The sequence below is a fragment of the Gouania willdenowi genome, chromosome 6 (assembly GCF_900634775.1).
Source record: "Gouania willdenowi chromosome 6, fGouWil2.1, whole genome shotgun sequence".
NCBI classification, from domain to species: Eukaryota; Metazoa; Chordata; class Actinopteri; order Blenniiformes; family Gobiesocidae; genus Gouania; species Gouania willdenowi.
Window position 1 is genome coordinate 37873713 of NC_041049.1, and position 26072 is coordinate 37899784.

The following is a 26072-nucleotide window of genomic DNA, read 5'->3' on the forward strand; positions in this document are numbered from 1 at the left end:
TATTGATATGTTTTGTTCGAAGTCAACATATTGTCTCCTATTTCTCATATAACCTTTAATCCAGTTTAGGGCGTTGTGCCTAATGCCGTTTTGAAGTTTTTCTTCCAGAATGTCATGTTGTATTGTCAAATGCTTTTTTAAGGTCCAAAAAATGCCTTGCTACATAACAAGGCATCATATCAGTCTAGTGATTCCTATTTGTTATTGAGGTAACAAACTAATATTAATAAAATCCTACTTTAAGCAATGTTTGAACGCCTCATTTCACACAGTTTGGACAATCATATCCTTTACAAGATAAAACGTTACTGCTTTGGTTACATTAGGCCTGGGTGATATGGACCAATATTCATATCTCTATATTTTTCCTCAAAATGGCAATAGGTGATATAAACTCTATTTATTAATATTATTTTTCAATAGTTTTACAAGAAAAACAATAATGGTTCTAAGTCAGTGGAGAAAAATGCCACTAAGACCCTTTTATTAATCACGAGCACCACAATATCAACATTTTGTCACTTTTGACTTTTTCCTTCATTAAGGCTGAAATGTGATTAAATTATGTAGTGTTGCTTTTTTCAGGGCAGCTCTGAGTTGTTAAAAGTATTTTTTAAAGTAAATCACATTCAGGACACTGTCTCTTTAAGGATGTGTAAACAGCCCTGTGAGCTCCAGCAGCAGATCTCCGCTACAGCGCAGCGACAGTTAGTTATAGAAGAGAAAAACATGCAGTGTTTCCTCAAACATATTTCACTGCTTCAACACTCAGAACTGATGCAGTTTAACAGACAGACAGACATCTGCACTGAGCCTCTGACAGATAGCCACTAACACGGAGGAAGCAGCACAGCTAACTGTGTCCGTGCACTGGGGGGGAGGGGGAGCTGAACATACTTCTGCCCTGTTTAAGTGCTTAATTAATCTTAATTAATGTCTGTATTGCTGACAAGCAAATGATGTGATTTGGCAGAGAAAAAAACCATTGAATGTTCTGTGTATGGACGACAGACATATGACACAGACACGGTACTGCAAGGGTTAAAATGTGAACTCCAGACGGTTCTACGATCGCCGTGATTTGGGAGATTGTCGTCATGTTGAAATCCATAACGATCTATTATCGTCATATCTCACACCCTTAGACCAAAGTCTATGTTCTTTCATTATTATCCCCCACCACGTAGTGGATGGGGGATATAGGTTTGTCCGTCCGTTCGAGTTAAAGTGGACAGCTTTCCTCAGAAAATTTAAGATGGGATAACCAAATTCGGTGTGTGGCTTCAGAGTATCAATACCTTGATGGAGTTCGAAACTCACATATTTCCACCAGCAAGTGGCATTATAACCAAGGTCAACTCCCACAACGTATGTCACACATTCAAGAATCTCATATCTACAGATTCCCTGAATAGCACTGAATCAGCTGAGCTAGGCCACGCCCATTTCTGTCTTGAGTTTTGTTGGTGCAAAATCGCAAAATCGGGGAAAACCCCTCCTTGGGGTTTTGTCCAATCAGCGTGAAACTTAGCACGTAGAGTCTTCAGTTGGACCTGATCTGAAGTTGAGGAAAGACTTTTGTTTGGTCAAAATATGCGCAAATTATTAATGAGTAAAAATCATAATAAATGCTGACGACACCAAATCTGAGATCCTTGGTTGGCATGTGACTGTGGAAGTATGAACCAAATTTGAATAATTTAGGCCACTAGGGGCACTGCAAATATGGGAAATGTATAGCTCTTAAATGGCAAAACAGATTTATACCAAATTTGGTAGGTATGACCTTGGGTCGCTCCTGAGGCCATATTTCAAACTTAATCACGATTGGTCAAAGTGGGTGTAGCTTATTACAACATAAAATATAAATAAACATTTATTTCAGCTGAAGTATTATGTCGAGCGTTGTGAAATTTACAGGGTATATATAGAAAAACACACAGACCACCAATACCAAAAAGTGTGACACTCAGTGGCGCTATAATGTGTGCAAATGCATTTTGACCTGTAACTTTCACGTTTTAAATCACACCTTCATAAACTTTATATCCACGTGTTCACTGCAAATGGCCTGTCATCTTTCATGACGTACTTCTGTGGGCTCCGCAAAACCTCGGGTCTGAATCGCTCGGGAAGGCTTGGCCCCCTTACATAACTGATTGTAGTTTTAGTTATAAATGCTATCCCCGCCACAAAGTGGAAAGGGTGATAATATGTTCTTATGTATACATCTAAGTTTAGATTTAGGACATTAGGAAAAGGTTGTGAATTATAATGACAACCAATCTGGTGGGGGATGTTGATGACTGTCTTCTTGTTTTATCTTAGGGAAAGGAGCAACTTGGGGCAAATTAAACTTTATAATATTGTTATAAACAATATTTTATTTGATATGTTGCACAAGAGAGTAATGTTGATATAGGAGGTCATCTATGTTATGATATCTTTGAACCTTTGCAGAAAGAGAAAGAAGATAATGCTGAGGGATGCAGGTGGGCGTTTAGAAGAGGAGGGGGAGGAGCCTCTGAGGGAAACCACACAAAGCGTCACTGAGAATGAAGAGAAGCAAAAGAAGAAATCGGATGATCTATGGGAAAGTTTCCTGCAGGACGTTGGCTCCCGACCCAAAGACACACCAGTGGATTCCACATCAGCCATTGGTCAGAAGGTGAGTGTTCGTCAGCATGGAGGAGGGCTTTGGAGTTTAAACCTTCCAATAGGATCAGACCTGGAGCACAGAAGTTACCACGGCAACACCTGTTCTGTTCACTTCATAGTAACAGTGAGGGCGCTTCCTACTGACCCTGGAGGAAACTTCAATTCAACTTTAATTATAAAGCTCCAAATGCAAGAATTGGTCATTACAAAAAATAGAGCTATGATGAATAGAGCCAACGTTTCCACATGAGCAGCATTCAATTCAACTTTTTTAAATATAAATATAATTTAGAGCTTTGTATGATAACAGCATGAGTTTACATTTTAGTTTATATTTTACAGGAACAAAAATATATCCTCATATTAACGTTTAAATATAAATGTGAGTATCACACTGACCTTAGTGCTAACAGCAGGAAGTGAACCTGATGCACTTGCTGTTATTTACTGATGTTTTCTTTCTCTTCAGGGTGATTCGTGTGGATCAAAGGAGGCGCTGAAGCCGTCTGCAGAAAAAGGTCCTGCTAAGGTCACCATCACCAAAGTGTTTGACTTTGCTGGAGAAGAAGTTTGGTACGTTCACAATTAAAATGGAACTGTTCATTTATTTATTTTATTTATTTATTTATTCAGTTTATTTCCAACATGGTTGCATTCACAGTTTTCTTTTTCTCTTTTTTTTTTTTTTTTTGTACATGCCGAAAAAGGAGACGAGAGAAGCAGGTTGCTTATCCGAGTCCCGTCCCCTATTTTGAACACAGAAAATTTACATCAGAGCTCGTCTCTCTGGTCAAACATTCTTTGGTTCTGAACACAATTTCTTTTTTTATTTTTTTTTTTATTTTTATTTTTTATTTTTTTTTTTCCTTTTTTGTGTAGGATTTATTCTCATCTGTAGTCAGTGTTGTCTTCTTTTTTTTTTATTCTTCCTCTCCATCGTTGTTCGTGTTGTCCTTCTTCCCCATAGATTTGATTCCCAAACATTGTTTGTGTTCCTCCAGTTCAAAAGAAAAGTTCATCTTCTTTCTCATCGATGCGTTGATCTCATATTCTTGCAAAAATGTCTTCCGAGTTTTTTCTTTATATCTAGCCAAGTTTGCAGCTTGTTTTGTCTCTGCATCAAGGCTATTCCAGCTGGTAATAGCTCTGTTGACAGTGCTGTGTTTTCCAATGTTAGATTTAACCCTTTCTTGTATAAACACATTATTATGTCTTAGTTCATAAGCAGTGTGTTTGTATGTGAAACGTTTTTGTATTTGATATGGGAGTGTTTTTAGTGATGCCCTATATGCGAGAATTTGTGTGTTGTAGTTTATTATTTCTTGCAGTTTTAGGTATTTAGCCTTTTCAAATAGTTCATTTGTGTGTGCGTTGTGTGGTGCCTTATATAAAATCAAAATTGCTTTTTTTTGTAGTTTAAATAAAGGTTCAAGATACATTTTGTAGGTGTTTCCCCAGATTTCTGAGCAGTAATTTAAATGTGACCCAACAAGGGAAGAATAGATTGTCTTCAGTGATGTGGTATGTAGTATTTGTTGTAATTTCTACACTCCTAGTGCTCTATATTCTTTTACTTGTTCAATTATATCCATGTATAGTTTCAGTCTAATATTTTCTGTTATTTTTTTATTTGCAAAGCTGATGAATTTTGTTTTGCTGATTTTGTTTAGGGCTAGTTTATTTACATTGAGCCATGTTTGGATTTTTGATACAGTAGTTCCTCATTCGTCATTTCTATTCGAGTTTTAATGTCTTTACCTGAGCATAGGATGGTTGTGTCGTCTGCAAACAGCGTTAGTTTGAGGCAATTTGAGACTTTGAAAATGTCGTTTATATATAGAATGAACAGTTTTGGCCCTAAAATCGAACCCTGTGGCACACCACATTGTATGGTTTGGCATATTGATATGTTTTGTTCGAAGTCCACATATTGTCTCCTATTCTCATATTACTTTTAATCCAGTTTAGGGCGTTGTGCCTAATGCCGTTTTGAAGTTTTTCCTCCAGAATATCATGGTTTATTCTGTCAAATGCTTTTTTAAGGTCCAAAAAAATGCCGAATACAAATAAATTATTTTCTAATGCATCTCTTACATTTTTCGTGGTATCAGTTATATCCATTGCTGTTGAACGTCCCTTTCTGAACCCATATTGGCCTTCGTGTAATATATTATTCTCTTCTATGAATTTGTCCAGCCTTTTCATGAACAGTTTTTTTAGAATTTTTGATAATTGCGGTAATATTGAAATAGGTCGATAATTGGTGAAATCTCGTTTGTCTCCACTCTTGTGGATCGGTCTGATTTTTGCGATTTTCATTTGGTCTGGGAAAATACCATTTTTGAATGAGATTGCTGATATATGTTAGTGGTGGTGTTTTTTCAGCTGTTATAGTTTTTAGTTGACTCATAGTTAGATTATTAACGTCTCTGGATTTTTTTGAATTACAGTTTGTAATGATTGCTTTCACCTCTGCTTCCGTTACTTCTTCAAGTGTTAAATAGTTATCATTCTCTATATTCTCACTGTCAAAATTCATGAGAGCCAGCACAGGTAGCAGACAGTTTACTATCACTGACCTTCACCATTTCATCATTAGCTCATATTTTCATTTATGTATTTATTTTTTGGCCTCACCGATTGCAATTTTTCTGGCTAATCACTGATCTTTAACAAGTCTGACCTGCTGATCCTGACATTAAACACCTTGAATGTTACAATCTTATTGTATTGTAAAAACATTGATCAACCGTGAAACACTACAGATTTCTAGTTTTAACTGCACATGAGGTAGCTATCTAAATATAAATGAAAAGTTTAAAACATTGCTGTTCAAAATACTAAATTACCGTATTTTTGGGACTATAAGGCGCACTTAGAATCCTTTAATTTTCTCAAAAATCGACAGTGCGCCTTATATATGAAATTAACTACTGTGCTTCAACATACTGAACTGAAAAAGTGAGTGTATTGTTCTGTATTTTATGTGTTAAACCTGAACAATGTTAAGAGTTATTGTTAATGAGTTGAATAAAGTTTGACTTATTTGACTTTTATTTCGCTTAATGCGTCTTAATAATAATAATAATAATAACAAACGGGTGCGCCTTATAGTCCGGTGCGCCTTATGTATGAAAATAGGCACAGTCAGACCCATTCGTTGATAGTGCGCCTTTTAATCCGGTGCGCCTTATAGTCCGAAAAATACGGTATATCACTTCCTTTAGTCTTGTATTTTTCCCATTAAAAAAAATAAATAAATAAATGTGTCTAACAGGTTCCACTACAGACCTGTTTGGAGCTCTTTGACAAAAATAATAATAATTAGAGGTGTCACTTTAATGCATTAATTAATAACGCACACGCTATATTCATACTAGGCGATGTGGGTGAAGTGTCTTGCCCAATGACAGGCTGGTATGCTCTATAATTGCGATTGATTAATTAATTACTGGAAAAAATAACACACTTTAAAAAAATTACGCCGTTAATTACTTTTTTTTTGCACCCCAAACAACAATGGAGAAATCTTTCTCTATTGCACGCCTTCCCGGTATACCCATAATACTGATGGACCATCTACAACGGTAGAACCTAAGGAGAAGTCTTTGTCCACGTTAATTTTAGTTAAAAAAAACACACCGGATAGAAAATTAAAGCCCAGTTGTCTACAAATTGTGAGAGAAAGAGTTTGTGGATCACTGGAGGTCTGCTAACCTTCAGCCTTCCAAGGGAGCTCTTCCACCTCAGTGCTAACTATGTAGCAGCTAGCAGAATTTGAAAAATTGATTTTCCAGTCTTGAAAAGTAATGGAATAATTGAACTGTTTTGGAAATATAGCCAATTTATTTTTGATGTTTAAAATATATTAGTGATGCATCAAAATTCCGGCCACCAGCCGAAACACTTTTTTTCACCGAAAAGGAACTCCTCTGACGAAGACTGGCAGTTGAAAGTCAAAACATGTCAGGAGATAAACCTTTCCTGAAAAACCTTTCTGAATAAACGAAACCTCTCCTTAACTATTCAAAAAGAAGACATAACCATCTAGCAAAAGCAGCGACTCCTAAAACGAGTATCTTTTATTCCAAATTAGCTATAAAATAAAAATGTATTGATATAGGCGATATTGTAATTTTCTGTATCACCAAAATAGAAAACTCGATATATCTTAATCAGAATCAGATTTGAATTAAGATATATCGAAAAAATAAATCTCGATACATTTCCCAGTAGTGGTGCAACGGATGAAAAAATTCACGGTTCGCATCGTATCACGGTTTTGAGTCTCAGATTGGATCATTCTTTGGATCAGCAGAAGAAAAAAAAAAGACAAGACAGAGAACTTTGCTCTCCATTTATTTTGTAGAACATTTTTTTTCCTGCTCATTAGATACAAACATTAAACTTGAGGTGTCAATCCAATGCTTAAATACAATTTTGAATCATATAAAAACAAATTAAAGTTTAATATAAGGCATGATACCTTCATCCTTTAAATAGGTAAGTGTATGAGAAAAAATTAAGGCATGACACCTTCTTTTTTTAAACATGGAGAGTGAATTAAAAGCGCCCATATCATCAAAAAAGAATAAAAGAAAAGAAAGCAGATCTGAGTTTATCATTTCAAATTCTTACAATAGTCAAGAATGGCCATCCGGACTCGAGCCAATATTCATGTAATAAGAGCCTCTCTCTCTCCCTTCCTTTGTGTGTGTGTCTCTCTTCAACTCTCACGGAATCACACACAAATGCACGACCAGGAGCGCACACACACATGGACACATGGAGTATATATACACATTCATCGCAAACAGAACAGGCTTCATCGAGGCATTACTAATGCGGCTCATGATGAAAACTTTTTTTTTTCCCCCCCCATCAACCAATCCCCGGACCACGTGTGCCGAATTGTGGAGAGATCCGTGCGGATCACGAATCAATGAAGAAGTCAAGCGCTCAGCTGCTCCACTCCAATCAGAGACTTTTTTGGCTATTTGCTCATAGGTTTTCACCTTTGTCCACAAATGTAAATGGTAAAAATGGACTTGATTTTATATAGCGTTTTATCACCACACTGAAGCAGTCTCAAAGCGCTTTACATATCAGCTCATTCACCCAATCACTCTCACATTCACACACCAGTGGGACAGGACTGCCATGCAAGGCGCTAGTCGACCACTGGGAGCAACTTAGGATTCAGTGTCTTGCCCAAGGACACTTCGACACATAGTCAGGTACTGGGATCGAACCCCCAACCTCTCGATCAGAAGACGACCCACTACCACCTGAGCCACGGTCGCCCTGTGAGTGAAATAAAGCCGTGTCACATAAAACAAACAACTCTTTGGTGTAAATGAGACGATACAATGGGAGCATCTACAAAAAGTTTCATCACGACAACGACATAATTGATCGGATCAGCATATGAAGACATTACAGCCAATCACATTAATTGGATAAAATGCAAAATATCGGCCGATCCGATATAGCCAATCACATCGGTGTAAAGGCTAACCTTAACCAACTGAGCTGAGGAGAAAGAGACAGAAAGCCTCAGAAATATCTGGATACAGGCTGTCCCCCCAATAATGACATTTTATGAATCATTTTCACCGGCACTAGATGCCCCACTCTGCAACCAGACCTCGTGCCGTACGGGATGGAGTTTGACATTGAACACAGCCAGTAGGAAGCAGTTGCCTCAGCGAGCGTGAGGACCCTTAATCACTGCTTGCATTTTTACTTGGAATTGTAATCTTATAGTTAAACATGATTGCATTTGGCTAGTTGTTGTTTAATGTTACATTCAATAGCTGATGCACCGTTTTTTACAAAATATTGGAAAATTGGTGGCAAAGGCAATTGCGCCATTGTACAATGCATTATCATGGATAAGTGATGAACACAACTTGCTTTCCCTGTGCCACGTTTTTGCTACTAACCATGGCACACTCGCAGAGCTCTGTTACACTAGTACACTGGAAAGGCCTGCTCATTTTTGCACTCTAATGGTCTTGAATAGATCTTAGTGGTTCAGAACTAAGTCTTGGGAATTTGGTAAAATATTTGGTGTGTGTGGGAATCCATCACTAGACTGAGTGGCCAATCTACACTGGACAACATGACAGGTTTCAGAGCCAAAATGAATAAGTCCATGAGTGACAAATGAACAAAGTCAGTGAATAAATGATTGTAGTGGACAGTAGGGATGGGCGATATTGACAAAAAAAATTCACAACTTAGTGTAAACAGGTTCCTTACAAACACAAATAAATGTGAATACATCAACATTAGACACATTTAAGAAGGCTACAATAACTGCTGACTCAAACAGCTCATGAGCTGATATTTTATGAAATATATTTGTGCATGTGGATCACTATTAGTGTTTTTGTATGTAATTCATTTAATTCTTCACTTAAAATAAATTAAAAAAAAAAAAGCACATAAGCACAAATAACTTCAATAAGTTTTTTTACTGCTGATGAAATATAATTTAAAAAAATTGCGTTTCACAAATTGGGATGAATGAATAGTGACATTAGTTATTATGTTAATATTTATTTCACACGTGTGATGTTTAGCTTTTAGCCTTCCATACAAGTGTTAAATATGACCATAAAAAAATTGGTGGCTCTCTGTGGCTTTATGACTGTAAGACGTGTTCTTTTAATCTTTTTACTTGGTCTATTCTTTATATGGAGGTTAGCGTTAGCACTGAGCTCAGTCTGTGTGTCGGTGTGTTAGCTTAGCATAGTTAGCTTTAGTTGAGTTTCCAGTTCATAATCGTTGCTGCGGGTTAATCTCTGTCCCCGTGTTTGTTGAACTTCTGGTGGACATGACGGAGGAACTTGAATCAGTTCCCTTTGTTGGATGGTTATCTGGTTTTAACCAAGTAGTGGTCCGTGTTGTATCGCAGCATAGTAGCTTCAGGTAGCCGTGACGAACACAGACAACGGTGTTGTTGGGTGGGTAGTCGCGGTGCATGCTCTGCAGGGAAGGTTATGTTTTACCCACCATTTATCTGTCTGTCAGTCTGTCTTTTAGCAAGATAACTTGAAAAGTTATGAACGGATTTGGATCCAATTTTCAGGAAAATTGATAAATGGGACAAGTAACAAGTGATTAAAATTCTTGTGATTTTCTGGCTACCAAAAGAAAATATATAGATGAATATATGTCCCCTTCAGTTTCCCATCTACACTGTGGAACTTCTGTTAAACATTGTTTAAGTACACTGATGTCATGATGTTGGCTGCGCTTGAGCTGCTTGGTGGAGGTCTGCGCTATCCGAGTGCTTTTCTAGTTTATGTATTATCTGAAGAAGAGACAAAAACAAGTTTGGTGTTCAATAATTGTATTGATCAGTACAATGTTATTACTATTTATGAGGTGCTAACTTATAGCACTATATATGGACCTGATGTTTTATTTCATTTGTATTTTCTATTATTTGTAGATTGACTAAAGTACACCTCAATATTTCCCTAATGGTCTAAACTAAAGGTGTCAACAGCCCTTGGGACTAGTCTCCCAAACAGTGGAATAGAAATGTGTTAACAAATGACTTTATAGACACTTTGTTATGCATCAGTCTTTCATTCTGAAACAATAATGTAATTCATTTAAATACCTCAAGTTGAGGGTGTTTCTCAGCTATTTTTAGGCGAGATTAAAAAAGGGATTAATTAGATTAATCTCATAATAATTAATTGCACAATATTTTTAATCTATTGACAGCACTAATAATAACAATAATAATAATACATTTTGTTCATGGAGTACTTTCAAAGTGCTGTACATCAATCACAGTGCTGTACATCAAATAGATCAACCATTAAACAAATTGTACTAATACATTTTTAGCTTTTTCAGTGGGTGAAGTGTTCCATAGCATTGGTGCATGGAATGAAGAAGCACGCGCGTCATCAAATTGAAGCGAGGTGTTTGGGCTCGCCCTGCAGTAAGAAAGGAGCAAATCACCCTCTAACTAATGATTGAGAGAATCAATGAAAAAAACACTTTGGGCATGTGTATGTAGCTCAAATATCACTGTTATGATGTTTAAAACACAGAAAAGTTAATTTAGCTGAACATGGGCCCTTTAATAATAGCAGATTTAAAACTAGCTGGGAAAACGCTGGTGGAAATGACATACTAAGTAGGGCTGTCACTTTAACGCGTTAATTGCAATTATTTAATTACAGGAAAAATGAACATGCTAAAAAAATAATTCCGTTAATTGTTTTTTTTATTTTATTAGCACTCCAAACAGCGCAAAACCTTATTTTTAGAGTTCCTGGTATACCCATAATACTGATGCATGGACTATAATACAAGACGGGAGACTGCCGAGCTGCTCAGCTTTGTTTACCTTAATTTTGGCTTTTGAAAACACTGGATGGTAATCTAAAGCCTAGTTGTGTGCAAATTGTGCAAGAAAGAGTTTGCCTTATCACCGGAGCTTTGCAGCCTTTGTTACCAACTCAATGTAGCGGCTAGCACGGACAGCTAGCGCAGACACTCAGACAGTGCAAACATGCTGTATGTCGTGACTGACAAATGAGCAAACTCATTGGGTAAATATTCAATTTAATTCAACTTTATTTATATAGCGCAAAATACAACAAAGTCATCTCAAAGCGCTGAACAAAATATAAAGCCCATAGTAAAAAAGAAGAAAGAACCCAACAAGATCCACATAAACAAACATTTAGCGACAGTGGGAAGAAAAAACTCCCTCTTTTTTATAGGAAGAAATCTCCAGTGGAACCAGGTTCAGAGGTGGCAGCCATCTGCTTCGACTGGTTGGGGTTAGTGAACAGAGGGATAAACAGAATAGGATAGAAGGATCGTCCATCCCAGTGTCCCAGACTAGTTGAGCCGCGAACCATTGATCAGTCCACCCGAGTGTTCCAGACTAGTTGAGCCGTGAACCATTGATCAGTCGACGCGAGTGTGCCAGACTAGTTGAGCCGCGAAACATTGATCAGTGCATCCGAGTGCTCCAGACTAGTTGAGCCGCAAACCATTGATCAGTCCATCCAAGTGTCCCACATTAGTTGTGCTGTGAGCCATCGATCAGGAACCGCTATCTCCAGCATCAAGACACCTGAAACAGAAAAGAGAGCGGTGGGCGTGGAGAAGGCACAGACTGCAGGGGAAAAAGAAAAAAAAAATATATATATATATATATATATATATATATATGTATATATATATGGGGTGGATATCAGTGTAAATGGTGTGAGCAGTATGATGGGAATGCAACAAGGAACAGAAGTGGGGGGTTGTCTACAACCTGGTACAACTGTGTCCCTGGACAAAACATCTCATTGCAGCCCATTGGAGCTATGTGTAGATGGTGGATTGTGTTTGAATATAAAGTTGGCGTTCTACTATATAATCTTAGTTCTTTGTTCCTATTTTTAGGTTTAGAGCTTTTTTCCTAGTGCTTAGGTTAACGCTATTATGCGGCGTATGCTTTAGCAAGTAAGTAGGTTTTGAGTTTTGCTTTGAAGGTGGAGAGAGTAGCAGCCTCCCGTATTAAGACTGGGAGCAGGTTCCAAAGGTGAGGTGCTTGGTAGCTGAATGATCTGCCTCCTGTTCTAATTCTAGATACTTTAGGAACTTCCAGGAGTCCAGCAGACTGAGAGCGGAGTGTTCTGCCCGGACGATAGGACACCAACAGGTCTTTAAGGTATACAGGGAGCTTGATCGTGTAGAGCTTTGTATGCTAACAGGAGGATTTTAAACTCTATTTTAGATTTTACAAGAAGCCAATGAAGAGAAGCCAATACTGGAGAAATATGCTCTCTCCTGTTAGTACTTGTTAGTATTCTAGCTGCAACATTCTGAATTAATTGGAGACTTTTTAGTGAGTTACTAGGACATCCTGACAGTAGGGAGTTACAATAATTTAGTCTCGATGTAACAAATGCATGGATTAATTTTTCAGCATCACTCTGGGCCAAGATATTCTTGATTTTAGAGATATTACGGAGGTGGAAGAAGGCTGTCCTTGTGATTTGTTTAATATGAGAATTAAAGGATCAGTCAGTATCAAAGATAACGCCTAAGTTTTTTACTGTGGTGCTGGGTGACAGAGTAATGCCATCCAGAGACACTATTTGCTCTGATAATTTATCTCTAAGGTGTTTTGGACCAAATAAAATCACTTCAGTTTTATCCTGGTTAAGAAGGAGAAAGCTGTGACTCATCCAGGATGTGATATCTTTAAGACAAGCCTGGAGTTTTAATAACGGATGAGTTTCATCAGATTTCATTGAGAGGTAAAGCTTTGTATCATCTGCATAGCAATGGAAATTTATATTATGTTCTCTGATAATGTTACCTAGTGGAAGCATATATAATGTAAAGAGTGTTGGTCCCAGAACTGAACCTTGTGGAACTCTATGATTAACTCTGGCGTGCGCTGAGTAGAGATTATTAACATGAACAAAGTGGGTTCTGTCTGACAGGTAGGATTTAAACCAACCCAGCACTGTTTCTTTAATCCCAAAAACACTTTCCAGTCTCTGCAGCAGTAGATGATGATCCACTGTATCAAAGGCTGCACTGAGATCTAAGAGCACCAGAGCTGAGACCAACCCTCTGTCAGAGGCTAAGAGGAGATCATTGGTTACTTTTACTAAGGCAGTCTCTGTGCTGTGATGGGCTCTAAAGCCAGACTGAAAGCTCTCGTATAAATTGTTCCTATGTAGGCGATGACTTTTTCAAGAATTTTGGAAATAAAAGGGAGATTGGATATTGGTCTGTAATTGGACAAGTACTGTTACTTGGATCAAGGGTTGGTTTTTTAAGGAGAGGTTTAAATTACAGTGGTTTTAAAGGCCTGTGGTACATAGCCTGTTACTAGAGATGTGTTAATCCAGTTCATCATATTAGTGCTGATTAGTGGAAGAACATCTTTAAATAGTGGAGTTGGGGTTGGATCTAAAAGACAGGTTGTTGGTTTAGAGGCACTAGCTATTGAGGTCAGTTCAGATAGACCAATTGGAATGAAACTCTGTAAATGAAGGCTGCATGTTGGGGTTATTTCAGGAGCTGCTTTGTTTAATAAATTATTGAGCACTCCTACAGGGGGGACATTGGCTTTGTTTCTAATTGTTAGAATTTTATCAGTAAAGAAGTTGATGAAGTCGTCACTGCTCAGGTTGACCGGAATAGAGGGTTCAACAGAGCTGTGGCTTTTGGTGAGCCTGGCTACAGTGTTGAATAGAAACCGTGTTTTTTTTTTTTGTTTTCCTCCATTAAATTTGAATAATAGGAAGTTCTAGCTTTGCGGAGAGCTATTTTATAAGCTGACAAACTTTCTCTTCAGGCTATATGAACTTCTACCATGTTTTAGGAGAGTCACTTCCTTTCTAATTTTCGCGACGCCTGTTTTAGAAGACGCAATTCAGATTTATACCAGGGGGCGACCTTTTTATGAAATATCTTCTTTTTAAGCGGGGCAACAGCATCCAGAGCTGTGTGCAGTGACAACATTGCACTGTTGACAAGATGATCTTTTTTCTCTGTCATTAGACATTGATAGCTACTCTCTGTTGAGATATCATATGGATCAGAGATAAGCAATGATGGATTAAATCTTTAAATCTAGTTACAGCTTTCTCAGACAGTGATCTACTATAGTGTACTCTTCTCTCAGAATTTAAGCAGGCCGATATTTTTAATTCAAAGAATAACAAGAAGTGATCTGAAAGAATAGGATTTTGAGGATATATTGTCAGATGGTCAATATCTAAACCATATGTTCGAACAAGGTCCAGGGCATGATTAAGATAATGAGTTGGTTTGTTTACATGTGTAAAGTCGATTGAATCTAATAGTGAGATAAATAATTTATTTAGGCTGTTGTTTTCATCATCGGCATGAATGTTAAAGTCATCTACTATGATAGCTTTGTCAGTGCTCAGCACCAGATCAGTGAAAAAGTCAGAATTCAGAGAGAAACTCCAAATATGGACCAGGAGGACAGTAAACTATAACCAATGAAGTGGGTTTTTCTATCTTGTTTTTGGGATTACAAATTTCAAAGGAGAGGCTTTCAAATGATTTTTGGTTGTTTGGTTTTTGGGGTAACTGATAAGCTTGAGTGAAAAACTGCTGTCCCTCCTCCTCCTGACCACATTCACGGAAAATATGGTGATTATCATAATTGGGAGGGCTGGCTTCATTAAGAGCAATAAAATCTTCATTTTTGAGCCAAGTCTCTGTGAGGCATAATACACTTAATTGATGGTCACTTATAAGATCACGCACTAAGAGGGATTTCGATGAAAGTGATCTAATGTTTAATAGTCCACATTTAATGGTTTTCTCATTATTTTGTGTTCTGTTTGTAGTTTTAATTTTGATGAGATTTTTATGGTTAACTCCTCTATTGTGGGCTTTCGTTTGTATTGCATGTTGCTTTGTACTGCTCAGCACAGTGTTTATAGGGTATAATTGCTCTATATTTGGAGTAAAGGGCTTATCTTTGGAAGTGTTTGTTGTAACTGCAGGTTTATTCTCAGCTAGTCATGCACGTGTGGAGTCTTGAATCACAGACTGTAGATTTAATTTTAGCATTTGTGCTACATGCAAATTAGGGTGGACACCGTCTTTTTTTAATAGATCAGCACATTTCCAAAAGTCGCTCTGTCATATATCATTGTGTCCTTGGGCAAAACACTTCACCCACATTGCCTAGTATGAATGTGGTGTGTAAGTGAGTGTTGGTGGTGGTCGGAGTGGCCGATGGCGCACTATGGCAGCCTCGCTTCTGTCAGTCTGCCCCAGGGCAGCTGTGGCTACAATGGCAGCTTACCACTACTAAGTGTGGAGTGAAAGAATAATGCCTTATTTCTGCAAAGCACTTTGAGTGTCTATGATAAAGCGCTATTTAAAATCCAATGCATTATTATTATTATTATTATTATTATTATTATTATTATTATTATTATTATTATTAAGTTGGCACTACATATGACATTTTATTTCACTTTTACTTTTGTCAAAGTACACATCAATATGACAGGCAGCCCTTGGGACTATTTTCAAATGCAGAGGAATGTAAATGGCTACGCCTGCATCTGTTCTAGTCTGTCAAACAATAAATTACTTTATGAAGCCACTTTGTTATATATCAATGTTTTGATCTGCCACACTAATGTAATTTAAATGAAAATACCTCAAGATGATGGTGTTTCTCAGTATTTTTTAGGTGCAATTAAAAAAGATATTAATTTGATTAATGATCATGCTTTGTAATTAATTAACCTCACATTTTTTTAAATCTCTTGATAGCACTAATATTAAGAATATGTAAGACATAAGAGCCTAATGTGAATATGTGTACCGTTTGTTCTTTGGTTGTTCCGTTTTAAAACCAAATCAAAATAACATAGTGTAGTTATTTTGTTTTAATGACTTGTTTTAAAGTTAAATCTTGTTCTGTTGGATATTTAAGGGAAACTAGGACGACAGCTTCATGTTTTAAGCTCACCACACAGAGGGGACCCGCAGTTACTGATGCTGGAAGTCCAAATCTGTGAATATCCTGCCAACTTTACCAAACTCCCGTCTGTGGGTCCCTTCTGTGTGGTGAGCTTATAACATGACGCTCTCGTCCTAGTTTCCCTTACATATCCAAATATCACACAAACAGTACAATATTTAATTGTAAAACAGAAAAACGCTGCTTGTCTGCTTTTTTATTTTTCTGTATTTCTGTTTTGGTTTTAAGTCAGTAGAACAAAATAACCACACTCTTTGTTTTTTAATTTGGTTTTAAAACCAGAAGAACGAACGGTACACGGATTACTGTGGAACAAAGCTCTTTAATAACACATGCAGGCAAAGAGTCAAGTGAGCAGGTTGTACTCCGCGCTGACATGAAAAACTTAGTTAGGCTTTTTAATGAAATAAGTTCAAATTCAGAGAAGCTGGCACCACCAGAAGCAGGATATTTGACTGAAATCCCTACTTTGGCAATACAATACTTAGAAGTCTGATGTCCTCTACTTTTTTATTAAAGGTCCTACTGTATATCATCCAAATTAACTTTTTTGAGCTTTTAACCTTATCAAAATCACCCTCAAAGTTGGTCTGAAAGTCACTTTTTAGAGGGTTAAAACTCTGGAAAACAGGCAAGTTTGGGAAAATAAACCTGAAATACTTTGTTTTTGGGGTTCTTCGAACAAATGGAGAAAAGAGTGAAAAATGCATGATATGGGACCTTTAAAGTACAATAAAAAGTTGTTTGAAGATTGATGTGAGTTTGGAGACTGTGCTAAAAAGCAGTCGAGAGTTATGCCTGTGTTCTGCAATTAATTTAGAATAGAATGCAGTCTTTGCAGCTGACACCCCTGACTGATAAGTTGTCAGACTCACCTTCCATGCCTGATAAAAGCCTCAATCCTGGAATTATGCCATTGACGCTCCAGTTTTGTACAGCTTTTTCACAGGGAAAGTATAGTTTCATTAAACCACAGAGTAGGGTTCTTTTTGAGCACTTTTGAGTTTTTGCTGGAGCCACTGAATCCAGTAAACCCTGAAGTGCACTGTTGAAGTTTTCAGTGAACAAATCCACTGCAAACTCCTGCATATAAACTGGATCAATATTGTCAGGCAGGCTCAAATTTAAGTCAAATAAAGCACCATGGCTGATATACTGAGATAATAAAATTCACAGCAGTATTTTGGTTTTACAAATAAAGAAAATACAAGGTTTGAGGTAGATGATAAAATAATTATCTAAAAAACATCTTAAAGCACCAATAAAGTGTCCTGAGTTTTAGGTTTCTTTGTACAGCAAAAAGAACAAATTTCCAAATGCAGCAGCTTTGTGGATATTTAAATGTAAAAATATTAATCAACATCTTTCAGGACAAAAGCTCCTAAAAGTCAAACATTCTACAAAAATAAAGTTCAGCATGTCAAATGTTTTCAAAAGTCAACTTCTAATGAGTAGAATGAACATGGCACAGGTTAGAGCCAACAGTGGCTAACTGAGGGTGTACTCACACTGGCAACCAGGGCCGTTCCTAACCAGCTCTGTGCTTGTGTGAAACCATGGGGGGCCATTGTCTGGCCTGTGAACTGCACCGCAGTGGGGGTAACGGCCCGATGGTGTTGCTGGAAGAGGTGGGTCAAACAGCGTGCCAGACTGGCACGATGGGCCGCGCATGCGTGCACACAACTCGACTTGCGAGCAAAATGTGATGATGTTGGTACCGCGCGATGCTTTACGGCACAAACATTCGCATTTTATAATAATAGCGGTGTCAGAAGTGCTCGTTAGCCGATGAAAAGGTCAGAGTTGGCGTTACCTCAGGATATATGAACGACACAACAGAGAACTCATGGAGGCAGAGGACAACGTGACCGTCAGGACTTTCTCTTTGCTCAACCGACAGCGGGACAGTAACGGAGTGTAGCAGCTCATCATCGGGTCCGGGTATTTCCGAGGATATAAATACATATTACTGGTATATTAACCCATATAAAGCAAAAAATGTGTCCTGTTCTGCAGAGGGAGACCCTCAGCACTTTAACAACTCACAATTTAATTACACTATTTCTACCTTTGTTTTTCTGTTTGCATGTCGTTTGCTTTGTATTTAATAAAATTGTTTCTCTAGCAGTTGGTTAAATCTACACATTTATATTGCATATAATGCTCATGCAGGATGATGTGTTGCTGTAAACACATTTTTAGAACTAAATATAAGGTTATGCTGTGAAAAGAAAGAAAGGAAGACGAGCCCGATATTTCTAAACTTTAGAATATAATACAATCATAACTTTTAATCATAAATATGATTCCTCAAAATAACAACCTTTGATATCTTTGTCACACAATATTTCAATGTCACCATCAGTGAACTTTTTTTGATTTGTAAATTATTCAATGGAAGCTTCTCTGGTGGCGTGTGCAGTGGTTGTTGTTGTTATTATTATTACATGAAGCCATCATTACTGCAGCCCTGCACATCATTGTTGTCCTGTTAAAGTTTCTTTATACAGAGACTTAAAAACAATCTGAAATTAGTGGTGGCTAAAGTAAATCACCTTTATTATGCATTATAAAAATCTGTCCTTGAAACATATCCTTTCCTTAAGTCTCTAAATTATTGAAACAATGAAAAACATCTCCTAGAAAATAAAATTACAGAACATTAAATAATCATTTAATATAGATTTCAATAAATAAGTGCATCCCATGGTCCCATGTTGACTCTGAGCTTTATTCTGTCTGTTGTCTGTGGAAGTGATGGGTCTAGATCAGATGATGGAAACAAGGATCAGCTCATGGTTTAAATGTCCAGGGAGGGGCGTGTCCACTCTGCATGGACTTAAAGAAGAAGAAATAAAAGAAGAGTTAGATATTGTCATGTTCATCAAAAGGAAAACTGAAAGTGATGGAGAGAAATATGCTCAGATGGACACACACACAAAGTTTAAACAAACACACAAATACTCTGTCCTAAATTGTCTCACACATTAAAAGCATCTACATTTATTGATCCAGAAATTAAACTAATCTTACCTTTATAGGCTCAGTTTCCTCCTTTGTTTTTAAATCCATTTGAACCTCCATTCATGGTGGTTTTTATCATCAGAGAGCGCTTTCATTTTTAATAAATCCACTGTTATTTGGTCTGTTTTAATCTCTTTCTTTCTCACTCACTTGGTTCTCTCTGTTCCTTGTGTCGATTTCGTCAAAACAAAGCGGCATCTTTAATGTTTCCGTTACGTGTGAGTAAAATTACCGCAATGTACCGACACTGGCTGTAAAGAGCAACTTATTATCTTTCATAAACTGGTGGAATTTCTCCGATAGAGCAAATATGAGCAGAGTTACGGTCATTTAAATTAACGTAATGCGTTCAGGGGCCCTGGGAAACCCAGTCTGTGAAAAGAGCACGTGTCTGGGTAAATCTTGGTTTATAGTTTCCCTACGCAACAGAAAATATGAAATTATTATTGTACTGTCAACAACAAACCCAGAGTCGCTTAATGGTGACGTGACGCCATACGTGTGTCATAAATTAATGTGATGATGTGTTTCTCTGTGGGAACCGAGTTGAGCTGGTGATCACATCCGTTCTACCGTGCCAGAAAAGGGACAGGGAGGGTGGGGATTCCTGCTGTGAGCTTGGAACGGCCCCAGTTGCCAGTGTGAGTACACCCTAAATTTCTCTTTCTTTCTCACTCACTTGGTTCTCTCTCTGTTCCTCGTGTTGATTTCAACAAAACAAAGCGGCATCTTTAATGTTTCCGTTACGTGTGAGTAAAATTCAATTTACCGATACTGGCTGTAAAGAGCAATTTCTTATCTTTCATAAACTGGTGGAATTTCTCCGATAGAGCAAATATGAGCAGAGTTACGGTCATTTAAATTAACATGTTGCGGTCAGGGGCCCTGGGAAACTCAGTCCGTTTGTATAATCCAGCCATGAAAAGAGCACGTGTCTGGGTAAATATTGACGTATAGTTACACTACGACATTACTTCCGGCAGCTGAGCTGACAGCAGCAAAAGAGCAGAGCGGAGCTCACAGAGGAATTTATTTACTAAACATGAACTTTTTCTTCTGAGAAATGATACGATACCTCAACATCAAACTCTATCATTTACCATCTGACTCTGGCTCTGAGGTAATCATCTACTGCTTTTTTATTTGCTGGCTCAACTGGAAAGCTAAGTAGCAAGCTAGCTAGCTACAAGTAGCAAGCTAACTAGCAGAAGAATGGCTCTTTCCACAACAGAATACAGCAGTCTCCTCCAAAAGATTACTGAACTGGAGACTACAGTGCGAGGAATACAAGTAAACATTGAGGTTAATGGACACTGTGGATATGATAATGATACGACTGTGCCGCTGTTTCAAAACAGCAGAGTGGATAAAGCTAACTCGCTACCAGCCCGTGCTAACAAAGCTATCAGGCCTAGGGAGGATCCTGTTCCCGTTGATAAGCCAACAGGTGCGAGTCCTCCCTGGAATACTCTGGGAGCTAAACCTAAGAAAAAGTCATATCCACTTCAAAGGCTAACGGGCCGAGCAAAGCGCCCTGATATCAATAATGAGACGGACTGGCCTGCACTGGCTTCGCAGACTGCAGCCTCAACATCAACTCCCTTGTCTGCCCAGGCACAAAAGTGGACGTCTGCTAAAGGCAGGAGTATCACCAAGTCACAAACCCAGTTTCATGTAGAACTGGGTAATCGATTCGCCCCACTGCTGAATGACCAAGGATCTGGCTCTAATGAGGTCAACACACAACCTTCTGGAACTGCGAAGACTGAAAGTGCTTCAGGAAAACAAAAGCGACATGGTAGGCCAAAGCAACAACCTCACACACTGATAGTGGGAGACGTTTCTGTTAAAGATGCTCAGAAGATGTTTAGCAGCAACGTGAAAGTGATCTGCTTACCTAATGACACAGTATCAGACCTGGCTGACAAAATCTTGCATATCGTTGCAGATTACCCACATTTGAAAAATGTTGTGATTCATTTTGGGTTAAATGATTTAGCCAAGGAGGAGTCTGAGGTGTTAAAGCAGGATTTCACCCATCTGCTAAAAACTGTGAGCTGTATACAGCCTAAAGTGTTCATCAGTGGCCCGATACCTCCAGTCCGCAAAGGAGATCTGAAATTCTCAAGGATTTACTCTTTGAATAAATTTCTGTCTTCGGCTTGTGCTGCCCTTTCACTAAATTTTATAGAAAATTTTCCTATTTTTTGGGAACGTCGTCATCTTTTTAGAGCAGATGGACTGTGTCTAAACAAGGCTGGAGTAAAACTCTTCACATCCAACTTGTTTTACTTCACCAGTCACACTGCTATCAGTTCTGATAAAGACAGAGGACAACATGTACCATCGGAGAACAAAACAACAAGGAAATAACATGGAGTCAATGAGCTTCCAGCAAGAAATAAAAATCGCCAAAATGAAGAGGTCAACCCAACCCCCGCATCTCAGGACCCACCTGCTTCACCCCAAAATTCACCTACTTCCACCTCATCCAGCTTCTCTCCTACCCCTGCCTTCTTGGATTTAACTGCCCAGATGAACGAGCTGGTTCTGGCTGGCACAAGACTAACACCCCACCCTTTACCCCACCATGGTCAATCTGCACCACCCATCCCTCCTTGACGATACCAGGCCCAGGATCACTATTCTCCTCAGGCCAGCTGTGTTCAACTTAGAGCGACACAGGCCTGATGTGTGCTGGGTCCAGACTGCAATAGCTCTATTTTTAGGAACAACCAGAAAAAGTCAGGGCCCTATGGAGTTAATGCAGCTTCTTTAATTCCTGTGGTGACAGGTAACACAGGTAAAATTGTGAAATTAAAGAAAAGCAAAAAGCTTTATAGAGATAAAAATTTGACTCCTATAACATGTCATCCAAAAAGTCCACCAGTGTCTGCAGTAAAGTCTTTAAAATTAGCTCTTCTTAATGTTAGATCTCTTGTTAACAAGTCACTAATAATTAATGATTTTGTTTTGACACATCACTTGGACTTTTTATTTCTCAATGAAACATGGTTGAATGATCAGTAATACTATTCTCAATGAAAGTGCACCTCAAGACTTTATTTATTTAAATAAGTGTCGTACTTGCAGGAAAGGTGGTGGAGTTGCTGCCATTTTTAAATCAATATTTCAGTGCAAAGAAATAACATTTGGTGATTTTATCTCCTTTGAATATATGTCATTCTTACTGAAGGGTGATTCAAGAGTTCTGTTTTTAGTCGTTTATAGACCCCCAAAATATTCTGGAGAATTCATGGATGAGTTTGCTGAACTGCTGTCAGTTGTATGCACTGAATACAACTTTTTAATAATAACAGGTGACTTAAATATTCATGTAGACAATAACATGGACAATACTGCCAAAGAACTGTATGCTTTAATGGATACTTTTGGTCTTACACAACATGTGACTGGTCCGACACACACTCAAGGTCACACTTTGGATCTGGTTATCTCTAAAGGTGTTGATATCTCTGCTGTTGATGTAAGAGACTTAGCTCTATCTGATCATTTCTGTGTCTTTTTTGACCTAGAGACTGTAACATCTGTTCCCCCTAGTTATGTGTGTTTAAAGAAAAGATACATAAATGAGAACACAAGTGCACAGTTTATGGAAGCCATAGCAATGACACCAACATTGAGTGCTGAGACAGTTGATGATCTTCTGGATGAGTATAATAGAAACGTCTGTAATGTCATAGATGTGGTGGCTCCAATCAAAACTAAGAGAAAACCAAACACACAGAAAACACCTTGGAGGAGGACTGAGATAATGCAGAATTTGAAATCTGACTGTAGAAGAGCTGAGCGTAAATGGAGATCAACAAAACTCCAAATTCATCTAGAACTGTACAAAATAAGTCTGCGAAAATTCAATGATGGCTTGTTCAAAGCAAGGCAGCAATACTTTTCTGAAATTATTGCCAAAAATGTCAACAACTCTCGCACGTTGTTTTCTGTAATTGAAAAGCTCACAACCCCCCCAGATCAGATAGCCCCTGAATTACTGTCAGCTGGAAAATGCAATGAATTTGCTGTATATTTCAATGAAAAAATACAATCAATAAGGTCAAACATCAGAACAAACCAGCAAAATCACAAAAAGCTTGAACAACTTCAACCACTGAGGGATGAGTCAACTACAATGTTAGAGTTTATTACAGTAACCCCAAAAACAATAGAGGAGACTGTTCAGCAGCTGAATCCATCAACGTGTTGCCTTGACACAATACCCTCAAACTTCTTTAAAACTGTTGTAAAGTCAATTGTCACTGATTTGTGTCAGATAATTAACTGCTCATTCCAATCAGGCACCGTACCAAAATCCCTGAAAGTAGCTGCTGTGAAACCGCTGTTAAAAAAGAGAACACTGGATGCCTCTATACTGGCTAACTATAGACCAATCAGCAACCTTCCATTCATGGCCAAGATCATTGAGAAGGTGGTCTTCAACCAACTGAGTCAATTCTTAACATTCAACAAAATATTTGATAAATTTCAGTCAGGTTTTCGTTCTCATCACAGCACTGAAACTGCTCTTATCAAAGTGATCAATGACATAAGGTTGAACACTGATTCAGGAAAAGTATCTGTTCTCATTCTGTTGGATCTAAGTGCTGCATTTGACACTGTAGATCATACAATTTTGTTGCACAGATTGCAAACATGGGTTGGACTAAATGGAAAAGTAATGCAATGGTTTAAGTCATACTTGGAGGAGCGAAGCTATTTTGTAAGCATTGGAAACTTTGAATCTGACAGATTACCAATGTCCTGTGGGGTTCCTCAGGGATCTGTTCTTGGACCCCTTCTGTTTAACCTTTACATGCTTCCTTTAGGACAAATTTTACAGAACTGTAAGGTTGATTATCAGAGCTATGCAGATGACACACAACTATATCTATCACTGAACCCAGATGACCATGGTCCCATTGAGGTGTTGTGTGACTGTTTAGAAAAAGTAAACTGCTGGATGAGTGAAAACTTCCTTCAACTAAACCATGACAAGACGGAGGTGATTGTCTTTGGTAACAAGGAAAAGAGGACTGCTGTCAGCAATTATCTTGAGTCTCGATCTTTAAAAGCTAAAGACCAAGTCAAAAACCTTGGTGTTCTGATTGACTCAGATCTTACATTCAGCAGTCAGATCAAATCTATCACAAAAACAGCCTTCTACCACCTAAAGAACATCTCCAGAGTGAAAGGTTTAATGGCTCAGAAAGACCAGGAGAAACTGGTCCATGCTTTTATCTCCAGCAGACTGGACTATTGTAATGGTCTTCTGACAGGAATCCCCCAAAAGAGCATCAAACAGCTACAGCTGGTTCAGAACGCTGCAGCTCGGGTCTTAACCAGAACAAAGAGGTCAGAGCACATTACTCCAGTTTTAAAGTCTTTACACTGGCTCCCAGTCAGCCTCAGAATAGACTTTAAAGTTCTGCTGCTGGTGTATAAATCTGTGAATGGGTTTGGTCCAGAATACATCAGTGAGATCTTAGTCAGGTATGAACCCAGCAGGTCTCTCAGATCTATGGACACAGATCAGATAGTGGAGCCCAGAGTTCACAGTAAACATGGTGATGCTGCTTTTAGTTGTTATGCTGCAAAGAAGTGGAACAAACTACCAGCGGAGCTGAAGTCAGTATCTAATGTGAACATTTTTAAATCAAAGTTAAAGGCACTTTTTTTCTCTACTGCATATGATTGAGAGAGAGATTTTTTGTCATGTTGTTGATGTAATGATGATTTTACTGATGATTTTAATTGATTTTACTGATGATTTTAATTGATTTTACTGATGATTTTAAATGTTCTTATTGATTTAAATGTTCTTATTGATTTAAAACAATTGAATGTTTTATCATGTAAAGCACATTGAGTTGCCTTGAGTATGAAATGCGCTATATAAATAAATTTGCCTTGCCTTGCCTTGCCTTGCCTTGCAACAGAAGATATGAAATTAACAGCATGTACTGTCAACAACAAACCCAGAGTCGCTTAATGACGTGTTTGTGGGAACCGAGTTGAGCTGGTGATCACATCTTTTCTACCGTGCCAGAAAAGGGACAGGGACGGGGGATTGCTGCTGTGAGCTTGGAACGACCTGACTGGCTCTTGCTAGCTTAAGTGTTTGGTGATTGCTAGCTTCAAATGCTGCATACTTAGCGGTGTGGTGGTTTCTTAATTGGTGAATAGGGTAAAGTTCTGTTTGCAGCTCCACCACCACTGACAGTATTTACATTACATGAATTACAAATTATGATCCTTTGCTGTCTTTTTTTTGTGTGTGAAATTACTGAACTGTGACGTGCTTGGTTGACCGTGCTTGGTTCACCGTTCTTGGTTCACCGTGCTTGGTTGACCGTGCTTGGTTGACCGTGCTTGGTTGACCGTGCTTGGTTGACCGTGCTTGGTTGACCGTGCTTGGTTGACCGTGCTTGGTTGACCGTGCTTGGTTGACCGTGCTTGGTTGACCGTGCTTGGTTGACCGTGCTTGGTTCACCGTGCTTGGTAGACCGTGTTAGGTTGACCATGCTTGGTTGACATGCTAGGGTAACCATGTTAGGCTAAACCGTGCTCGGTTGAACATGCTAGGTTGACCGTGCTCCAGGTGACTAGTGTTGTTATGCTGTGTAGCAGACGCATGATCACATGACCTGGAGGGCGGGGCTTGTCAGTCATCTTGCAGCAGAATGACACAGTGGCTGACTTTAGGAGCTTTGAGGAGGTAGAGAAGATCGGTTTATTAAGCAAGGATCGGCCGATCGCCCCAAATCAAGGAAATTGGTGCTGATCGATCGGTTCATCCTTAACTTGTTTGTTTGTTAGCAGGATTTTAATAATAATACATTTTATATCT

At 38.3% G+C, this 26072-nt stretch overlaps 1 protein-coding gene across 1 annotated transcript in view; it reads left to right on the top strand.

Annotated features, from left to right (window-relative positions):
- cfdp1 (craniofacial development protein 1) overlaps positions 1–26072 on the top strand; it is a 54809-nt gene that overhangs the window by 12446 nt on the left and 16291 nt on the right. The window contains exons 3-4 of the mRNA XM_028448709.1: positions 2461–2668; positions 3128–3231. Of these exons, the coding sequence (XP_028304510.1) occupies positions 2461–2668; positions 3128–3231 (312 nt within the window). The remainder of the gene's footprint in view (positions 1–2460; positions 2669–3127; positions 3232–26072) is intronic.